At 54.9% G+C, this 10,338-nt stretch overlaps 1 protein-coding gene across 6 annotated transcripts in view; it reads right to left on the bottom strand.

Annotated features, from left to right (window-relative positions):
- The window catches only part of CACNA1A (calcium voltage-gated channel subunit alpha1 A), a 197,718-nt gene that overhangs the window by 19,218 nt on the left and 168,162 nt on the right, over window positions 1–10,338 (bottom strand). For all 6 annotated transcript variants that reach the window (XM_057490153.1, XM_057490152.1, XM_057490154.1 and 3 more), the window contains exons 31-34: window positions 8,793–8,876; window positions 1,372–1,488; window positions 991–1,056; window positions 700–815 (exon numbers count right to left, since the gene is read on the bottom strand). In XM_057490153.1, coding sequence (XP_057346136.1) covers window positions 700–815; window positions 991–1,056; window positions 1,372–1,488; window positions 8,793–8,876 — 383 coding nt within the window. The remainder of the gene's footprint in view (window positions 1–699; window positions 816–990; window positions 1,057–1,371; window positions 1,489–8,792; window positions 8,877–10,338) is intronic.

Raw genomic sequence — 10,338 nt, 5'->3', positions numbered from 1 at the left:
TTTTAAACGTATAATTCAGTGGCAGTAAGTACATCCACAAACCAGTGCACCCATCACTGCTATCCACCTTCAAAACATTTCCATCTATCGCAAACTGAATATTCATACCTATTAAGCAATGCCTCCCCATTTTTCCATTTACCCAGCCCCTGACAAGCTCTAGTCCACCTTAGTTTCTTTGGATTAGTCCATCCTAGGTACTTCATATAGGTGGAATCATACATAATTTGTGTCTCCATTTCCCTCTTAATCTTGAATTTTATCCCCTTCTACCATTCTCTGTAATTAGCTTTATTTCCGCTCTCCCCACTGGGAACATAAGCTACCAGAGTATCTCTTTCTGCTTTGTCTCTAGAACCTACGGCAATGCCTGGCACACAGAAGGTGCTCAATAAACCTCACACTAGTGAATGAAGGAGCTCTAATGAGCAGCCAGGATTAAGAATGAAGCCTCAGTGTCTAAAAGCTTCAGTTTTCTCATCTGTCAGATGGGGCTACCACAAATCCCCACCTCACAGAACAGTCAGGAGGATTCAATGAGATAATGCCTGAAAATGCCTTCCATACTTGTGTCCCAGGGTTAGCTCCTGCCCCGTCAGGGTCCCCGGGTCCTGGCCCCCACCCCCATCTTCACAGGAACAGAAGGAAGAGGCTACGCCTCATACTGGAAGAGCAGGATGAACACATGCCCCCTCTCACCGGAAGAGAAGCATGAGGGCCTGGAAGAAGGTCCGAAAGTTGTTGTGCTCAGTGATCTGGAACTCATCCTCATCACTGTCCTCATCCTCCACGTCGATGCCGATGTTGCCAAACACCTGGGGAATCGGAGGGTGATGACCAGGGGCAGCCATGCTACCCAGTGGCTTCAGGGCAACCCCCCTCAACCCTCATGGTGACCTCTGAACTGGCTTTTCCTGACCCACCCATGCCTGAAGGCCATGGCTCCCCTTGGGAGGGCTCAGGGAACATGGCGGGGGGGCTGGGACTCACCTGCATCCCGATGATGGCGTAGATGAAGAAAAGCATGGCAATCAGCAGACAGACATATGGCAGGGCCTGGTGGGAAGGAAGGCAATGGAGAACAGTGCTGGGGGCCCTGGTCCCCATGCTGCATCAGAGCAATGCCAGGACTTGGGGGGAACTGAGGCTGTGGTGGCAAAGCACCATAGGATATTCCCCCTGGAGCTCTCAAGGACACATCAAGGGCAGAAAGTTAGACAAGGACCCTGCAGGTAACAGATTCTCAGTAAGGTGCATCACAAAGGCATTTCTACCTGATTTCTGGATTTAGCCAGAGATGTTGGGATGGAGATTAAGGGTGGAGTTGTTTGTGCTTTTCTTCTCAACCCTGGGCTGGCAGCACAAGCTCACCTTGAAGGACTGCACAAAGGTCCAGAGAAGAATTCGGATGGTGTAACCCTGACGGAGGAGCTTGATGAGTCGGGCAGCTCGGAAGAGGCGGAGGAAACTCAGGTTGATGAAGTTATTCTGGGGAGATGGAGAAAGAGGGGTGACCATCCACCCACCCCCAGGGGTTCAGAGCCTTCACCACTCACAGAGGCCCCTACGTGAAGCCAACCAACAGGAAAAAGCAAGCCAGACCCCAAATAAGGAGGGAGAGGAGAGAAAGCACTATTAATGCAATGGTGCAGAGGAAAAAACTCGAAAAAGGAACAATGTCGGGAGTGGGTGGGTGGGATTAAGATAGGAGGGAGGAAAAGGCATCAACTCAAAAGCATAAGCCCTCCCCGCCAGTCCCACCCACGATGGGGAAAAGGAAAGAAAAAGGAAGAAAAAGGAATGGGGGTAGGGAAGAAATAACAAAAGAACAAATAAAAGAAAATATATCCGAATCATCCAATCAGGAAAAAAATCGAGATGGTTTTTGTTTCTCCCAACAACCAAATGCACTGAGACGATAGGACACAAGCAGATCAAGTTGCTGAATCCATCACACGTGTACGATGCACAAACACCAGGGCAGGGTGGGGGTAGCCAGCACGCTCAGGCCTGGTGGGTATGTTCGGGTTCCGAGGGCATGTTACGCTCCGGGCCAGAAATGCATCTGTCATGGGACTCACTGGGCACCCTGCCCTGCCCTGCCAAGCTGCCCACCCGCTCCTGCCCGCCCTGACCTCACCCCACGGCCAAGAGGAGCAGCGGCTCGAGCCAATTCGGAGAAGCAGAAGTGCATCTTTTCTTACCCCCTTGGCGAGCGGGAATGGGGAGGACGGGAGGGAGCTGGGGCTGTTCGGCTGCAGGGCGAGTCCTCGCTGCCCGCTGAGTCGAGAAGATGCATTTGGGGCCCTTTTCCCCCCTCTCAGGGATGGCTTCTCAGCTTCTGGGGCTGGGTGGAGTAGCACGGGACCAGGCCTGCGGGAAGCAGGAAGTAGCAGCGCCCGTGGGTGGGTGAGCTCGTAGTCAGCCCAGGCCCCCCAAGGGGCCAGTACTGGGGGCAGGGAGGTGGGGCCATCCCTGCCCCCAGGACCTCCCTGGGTGGACCCTGCCTCTGCTCAAAGGCCCCCTGTCTAGTCACTGTGTCTACCTCCTCCCACCCAAGCCAGAAGAACCCAGGGTGGGGGTGTCAGCAGAGCTGGGGGGTGGGGGTGAAGCCAGCCCGAGATGGGCACCTGCTCTCAGGAGGCCTTATGTGACTGTCCTGGAGCTTGCCTCCTTGGGGCCTCAGGGGGTGCCAGTGGGGTACAGGAGGCCAGACGTCCCAAACAGACCGAATCTGGCTGACAAAGCTATTTGGTTGGACTTGGATTTTAATTTTTTAATTAAAAAGTTGCCAGTGTGTAAATATCAGGTTTTGCCCCCAAATCAGGCTTTCTGGCTACCTTGGGCCTGCTTCTGAACTGGCACCAGTTAGTTGGGGCTCAGATGTGGCTGCCCCCCTTGAAGCAGGCCATGTGTCCTCATTTGCCTCGTTCTAGAAATGACACCTGCTTTCTTGGCTTGTGACATCTGCTTGGCCGCCAGCAGCATTTGGGTTTGAAACCGTTGCCTCAGTTGGACACAGAAACCTCCACTGGTCAGTCACCCAGTGGTTGGAGGCCGAGGGTCCTTAGCTGGCCTAGCCCTCACCCCCCAAATGGCACAGAGGTGACCAAACAGGTTGCCCTGATGGTCACAGCACCCCATTTGGACTCAAAAGTTTGGATGATGAGTTATGTGGGCACCCTGCTTTTTAGTTGTCATGACTTCTCAGCTACCAGGTCTGTATTTTGCACTATGTCTGGCCTGGGAGCTGAGAGGCAAAGATGGGGTTTCAAGACATTTCTGGGGCTCACAAGAGGCCTCTGATTTGGTGGCAAAGTTTAGGATGCTCTCTGGGACATATCCGTGGCCCTGCGGCCTCTAGGATGGGGGAGGGGACTGGGAGATCCTACCCTGGCCACATTGGGCCCAACCACTAGGAGAATACCCCAAGGGCCTTGAATAAGCCCCCCAAACCCAGAATAGTGGAGAGCCACCCCTCCATGCCCTGCAGACCTGACTCCCAGCCCTGCCTGGCCACCCAGCTCCACCTGGGGAGGGGCCGATGGCCCAGGTGTCCCCAGGCCCTTCCCATCCATCCCAGAGTACAAGCCATCCCTTAATGGGGGCGGGTCATAACATGTGGACTCGGCCCAGCATGCAAAGGCAGGCAAGCCCTGGAAGCAGCCTCCAGGGGCTCAGGTGGAGCCGGGGGGGTCCTGCCACCGTGCAGAAGCAAGGGGTTCCGCAGGGAGCTGCGTGCACAGCATGCTGCCCTTCTTGGAGCCGAGGGAGAAAGGAAACACACGGGGGAGGTAGGGGGTGGAGAGGAGAGAGGTCTGGGAGCGTGGGAGGGCACTAACTGCGCTCACCCAGCCCCACCTCTCTTCCTGGGTCGGCTTCAAGTCCTTCAAATGCTCACAGAACTTCCGGTGGCTTCCCTCTTCCTAGCTTCCATTTTCCATCCATAGCCTGGAAGGAGCAGCTTTCGCCCAGCCTGGTGGGGGTCCTCTTCCCCAACCCTGCCCTGTGCTTCCCAGTTCTAGGGTGAGACGGTGGGACACAGGCCCTGGAAGGCTGGCTGTGATCAGTGGTGTGATTGCTCCCACACATGGGAACCAGCCTTCTGGGGTTCCCCTGGAAATCCTGCCTCTTGCAGACCCCACCTCCAGCCCAGAACTTGCCTCTGAGCTCCAGACCCCATAACCACCTGCCTACCTGACTTCTCTTGGAGTGCCCTTAAAGGCACCCCAAACCTGCTGTGTCCTGAATCATGCGCTTCCCCCACCCTGGTCCTCTCCAGGTGGTCCCTAACTTCCCTAACTCTTGGTTCAAGCCAGACTCAAGTCTCTCCAGGTACTTCTTTCCACCCACAGCCCAGATCTGACCCATCTGCCTCCGTCAGTGTCACCTCTTGCTGGGATTCCCCGTGCTCACCTCCAGCCCCACCCTCTGCCTAGCCAATCTGCTCTGGAGCTGCAGTAACTTGTCTAATCATCTAATTGCACCTCCTCAATCTAAATCCTCCCAGGCTTCCACAAAACTCCAGGGACCTGCCCCTTTTGCCCTCTTCATTTTTTCTGGGTCAGCCTTCCTCTGCTCTCTTTGCTCCAGCCACACCTCCTCACTTGCAGACCCTGCCTCCTGCCCCAGGGCCTTTGCACATGCTGTCCTGGGCCTGGAATGCCCTCTCCTCCCTGCACCACCTTGTTAATGCTGCTCATCCTTCAGCTTGCAGCACAGTTGGAATTTCAGGTGGGATTGAGGGTTTATTTGACCAATGCTTGACTCCCCCACCTGACTGTAGATGATGGGGGTGGGCAATGATGGTGTCCTCTTCTGCCCACCACTCCATGTATGGCACCAAGTTGGGACCCAGTAAGGTGTTTGGTGCATGAATGCATGAGTACCGCTAGCAGGGGAGGGATCCTGGTACAGAAATGCCACGCAGGGGGTCCTTCAAGAGGTTCAGGGGTGGGTGGGAGAAGTGCAGGGCGGACGGGACTTGACAGAGTGACAGGTGTGCAAGAAGCTGCACAAGTGAGGAGAGAGCTGGAGACAGTGTGTGCTGGGGTAAAGGTTTGTTTGCGCAAGTGGAAGGATGTAACAGAGCAGAGGGCTAGGGGGCACGCGAGCGTGTGCCTGCCAGTCACGGCTCCAGGAGAGGGCCTCGTCCAGCCAGCCCGTGTAGACGCAGCCAGACTTGAGTCATGGCTGCTCTGAGTTCCCCTTGCCTGAGAATTTTTGTCGGCCTGCGGCCGGTCCTCAGACCTCCTCCATCAGACTTGGAGATTTACATCTGTTTGTCAAGCCCAAAGAGCTCCTGGGTTCGGAATGGGGTGAAGGACCCGGTGGGGGTTCCTGGGGCCTGGGCTCCATGGAGCTGGACAGGGGACAGGAGTGACACAGAGCTGGCTGAGGGCTCTGAGTGCATGAATGTGTGCAAGGGTCAGGGCGGAGACCTAGTCACCCGACTTGTCCCGCTGGAGGCGCTGCATGGGGCAAACCCATCCTTTTCTCTGCAAAAGATGAAAACCAACCCAAACTGAAAACCCCGGTTCTGAACCCAATAAAAACAACCAGGAAAGAGAGAGAGGGACTGCAGGGAAGGGAGTCTCGGGGGGATGTTGGAGAGACAGACAGACAGACAGACAGACAGACAGACAGACAGACAGGGGTAGGCTGCAGGTTGGTGCATCAGGCAATCCAAGTTTAGAAAGCCCGGGGTACGGCATGCAATGCTGATGCGAGAAGATGCGATCACAGTTAATGTAAGGCATTTAGACTTCAGAAAGAAGTAAAGACCAACCGGATTCTAGGTGCAGATGTTGAAGATGGAGGGGGAGTGGGTGGGCAGGGGCAGTTGGGGAGGTGTGTTCAGCGTTTTTTTTTTGGTTGATTTGTAACCAGTGCCAAAAAACCAATGGGTTTTGGTTCCCGGGTGGGGAGTGGGGGTGGTGGTGGTGGGTTGGGAGATAGTCATTGGTGTATGAACACACAGACCACGTCATGGATGAACAAATGGATTTCATAGTGCATTTTGATTGGATGAGTTTTTCAGACGGCGTTGTGCCAATATACAGTTTAAAGAGCAGGCATGAAAAAGACAAGACAAGAAACACAGTCATTATCCATTGCACGCAGGGCAAACCCATGTCACCCCAGCCACTTGGGGGTGGCAGCTGAGGCCCAGCGGGCCTCATGCCTTCTCCCCACCCCAAGCCCTGGGGACTTGCCCTCCCAAGGGTCTAGTTCCCCCTGCCTCAGCCTGGCTGAGCTCTGGCCTCAGACCTCATGGGCTTACCTGGGAGGCAGAAAGGGGAGGCTGTGGGTTCCTTGCCCAGCAGGGTAGGCCTCCCCCTACTCCAGGTTGGGAGTTTATCATCCCAAAAGGGTCCAAACACCCACCTCTATTGTTCCCTCCAAATGATTATGTAATTCAGGGCCGGGAGGGGGGACTGACTTACAAACTGCAGACCCCAGTACATTCAATGGTAATAATAACAATAGCAATAATAATAATCACCATTCACAAATGATCCATCTCCTGGCAGGTTCACATTAATTGCTCTGACTTGTTAGCAGTTGCCCTCTCCCTCCCTAGAACTCAGCCCTCTGGCGGCAAGCAGCCAGGCATTCTGGTCTGTTTTGGTTTGTTTACTGTGTCAGGCACCCCTAACAATGCCTGGTACACAGCAGGGGCTCAGTGCATGTTTGCTGAATGCTGGATGAATGTGAGGCTTGCAAGGATCCAGCTGGTTAATTACAATGGTTATCCCATCCCCATTCTATACACAATGAGAAGAGGTGATGCAAGTTGCCTGAGGTCGAACAGCTTGTCAGGAGGGCTGTTTGGCTACTGCACCAGTCCTGATGTCCCTGAAATGCACCCCATGCCAGCCAGGAACACAGGCCACTGGAGTCCAACTCTGTGGATCTCTTACTGGTGACTGGAGATTACAACCACTTCCTCTGCTTGCCCTACTGAGATGCTGGGCCACGCCTTCCAAGCTCATGACCCAGAGGGACATTGGTTCAAAGCTGTCTTGTGCTCAGCTGGATGGTAAGATATTTTAATAGCCACTTAGATCTCCAGATTCTTACAAAGTTAGGATAGAAGATGAAGTCCAGACTCCGGCCCTCTGCCAGAGCACAGTGGCCAGGTGGGGACACCCCAATGGAGACAGCTGGTGGGCAAAGCCTCTCCAGGGATGGGATGACAGGCACAGAGAATTTCTGGCTCGCTGGAGCTGAAGGCAAAGAGGTGTGGCAGGGACTCCACTTGGGTGTGAAGTGTTTGGGAGAATCAGCCCCTCTTCTGTATAGCTCTCCATCCCCACCAGCCTTCCAGAGTGGAAAGTTGGCCCAACTGATCCCTTTTGGCTGGGGTCTTGGCTGTGGCTACCCCAAGGGCCACCAATGAGCTCTGAGGAGTCACCAGGTCTGGCTGCCTGACCCCAGGCAGGTCCCTCACTCCCTGGAGCATTGAGCATTTGTGCCTCATCTGTGAAATGGGGCAAACTCTCTTCCTTCCACTATATACCCCCACCCCAAGGTCTCCCCTCTGCTCATCTCCGCCTGCTCTGGGAACGCCCCCAGCTGGCCTTCCTGCTCCCTTCTGGCTGGGCTTGGTGAGGTGCAGACAGGAGAAGAGAGAACTTGGCGTATTTCTCCCCCTGTGCTCTATGCCTGCTCTGGCCCTCATCCCTCCACATCTACAGCTTCTTGCTGGGGGACCCCTCCCCATTCCTGCTCAGGTTCCCTGCCCACTTCAGCTCCTGGGCAGGTAACAGCTCCCCATGGTGTCTGGGCGCTTGGCCATCCTTGCCAGGTTTTGGGGGGCCCTTCCCCTCCCCTCCACGTGAGTGGTCTTTGCTTTCAGATCCTTTCCATTGAACCCTCAAGGGAATTCTTTTATTTATGTACTGAGCCCCTGACTTGTACAACAAGCGAATCCATGCCAAACGCTTGGCCTGGTGCTTACCAGGCAGCGGGGGTGCCATCCTGGTCAGCCATTATTATGTTTATTGCTATTATGACAAGGTTGATACCGTTCTTGGCTGTCGGCACCGACACTCTGTCCTTCTGCTCCCCCTGCAATGGTCTCCTGCCCACCCACCGTCTCCTGAGGGTCCCCCAGCCTGGGCTTACTGGCCAATGGCCAAGGAGGGAGTCTGGGACAGGAAGGAGCTCTGGCGCTGAGTCTTTTAGACAAGGGAGAATGACAGTGAGGCCCGTGGGGCCAGGGCACAGAGGTCCAGAGACCCCTCCCCACATCAGGATCCTCTGGGGCCTGGGGATCGAGGAAGGAGGACATTCTGGGGACCCTCCTAAGGTCTTGGGAGTGGTGTTCCTTGCTGGCCCACAGGCCATGGCTCCCTTGGCCTGTGACCTGGAACGTGGTTCGGTCAAGCACAATGGACTTGAAGCTGGTTGTCTCTGGGCCTCCAACACTGTGTGGGGTTTGGGGGTGGGGATGAACCTTGGGACCCTAGAGGACTTTATGGTGCCTCAATTCTCTCTATGCACTCACCCACACGATTCATTTCCTAAGTCAACTTCCAAGACACAGGGATGTGCCCGCTGTAGCACGGGCCCTCCCTACGGTCTTGGATCTGGGTACCCCCCCCCAGGCGCCCTCCTGAGGGGCTGTCCTTGCCCCCAGGGGTCCTGCTTCTCCCTCTTCGGTCACAGTCAAGTGCTGGCCCGCGCCAGCTGTGGCTGTCAGGACTGCTGTTCCTGGATGACCACCCCACACACACCCCTGCTGCCCAGCCGGGAGTTACTCCAAGAGAAGCTGGCGGGAAACTTACCCCAAACTCAGTCACGAGGATGTCGGTGATGCTGCCCAGAACAGTCACAAAGTCGAAGATGTTCCAGGCATCACGGAAATAGTTCTAGAACGGGGACCCACAAGACAGAGATGCCAACACAGGGCTCTGTGACCGATACCCACAGCCACCCCCAGGGTACGTTAGGGGCACAGCTGCCGATCTGCCCACATGCCTGTGACAGTTGTGGTCACTACAACAGCAAAGCGCTGCGGCGTGGGTTGCTCAGTGTCACCTGCTCCGAGTCCTGCTCCCTGGGACCGGAGGAGGTCTCGAGGTCCTGCTTTGGCTTTGCTGGGGAGAGAGGGTTGCCTGTGTCTCTGACGTTTCCGAGGGCTCCTTGAGATCCCAGATGCTTTATAAATGACATTGCTGGGATCTTCACGGGGACCCTTGAAGGGAGGGACTGAAGCTCAGAGACTGAGGTCATCACTCACCCACTTGAAGTGAGCAGCACAGAAGAGTCAGGATTTGAACCCAGGCCTGAGTGAGTCAGAGTCTGTGTCCAAGACCCCACAGAATCACTACTGTGTTCATAGCACATTTGCTAAGAAAGCGGACTCTGAGTTCACATCAATGCTCTGCTACCATCCTGCTGTGTGGCTGTGGGCCAGTAACTTAACCTCTCTGTGCCTCCACCCTCTAATCTAGAGAAGGGGGACAGGAAGAGGGGTGCAAGGCCGTCTGGGCACATGCCAGGCAAAGAGCCCCCCTGCTGAGTCAACAAAACCTTTGTTGATTGAGGTTTGCAAGCTACTGAGATGTGGGGGTCATTTGTTAAGGCAGCTTCACTTGATCATCCTGTTATACCCCCAGGCTGCGGGCCGGCTCACCACGGACACACAGGTAGAGCACGTCGTTGTTAAAAATACAGAAATACTGCGCACTGTTTGAACCCACAGGGCACAATCCATGCGTGGATCTAAAGATAGGATGTGGCTTAAACAGACAGCCCTACTTCAAGGATCCATGAGGCCCACGCCAAAGACAGACTTGCCCGGCAACCTTACAGAGCAGAGGCCAGGATGGGTCTGGGCCCCATTCTGAATGGCCAACTCTTGCCCTGAATGTCTGACTCTGCAGCAGTCCCTCTGATTCACAGAGAAGGACCCTGGCTTTGGAGCTGTGCTTCTAGTAACAGCCTTTCAGTATGTCTGAGTGAGATGTCCTCAGAGCTGGGCTGCGTGGCTTCCAAGCCCTCTTCTGGAAGATAGGGGTGAAACAGCAATTGGATGACATGGGATTTGATATACAGTAGGTGTTCAACAGATGGATGTTGTTTCACGATTGTCTACAAGGAATTCGGGTTCCACCGGCACTTCTGGTATTTTAGCAGATGCTGCTGGGGCCTTGCCCATATCCCCTCACACTTTGACTACACACTTTCATTACTCTGCCCAGTGTTTTTCTCTGGTTGCAAATTTGTTGGGGAAATTAACAGCTCTCCTGGGAGCAGCCCTTGACTATGAATGATGGGCACTGGAAGATAAATACCCCACTGGAAGATAAATACCCCGGCTCTCTCCCC

This window comes from Manis pentadactyla, chromosome 12, assembly GCF_030020395.1.
Source record: "Manis pentadactyla isolate mManPen7 chromosome 12, mManPen7.hap1, whole genome shotgun sequence".
In the NCBI taxonomy this organism is placed as follows: domain Eukaryota; kingdom Metazoa; phylum Chordata; class Mammalia; order Pholidota; family Manidae; genus Manis; species Manis pentadactyla.
The sequence above is the reverse complement of the archived record's forward strand: the minus strand, read 5'-3'. Positions and strand labels throughout refer to the sequence as shown.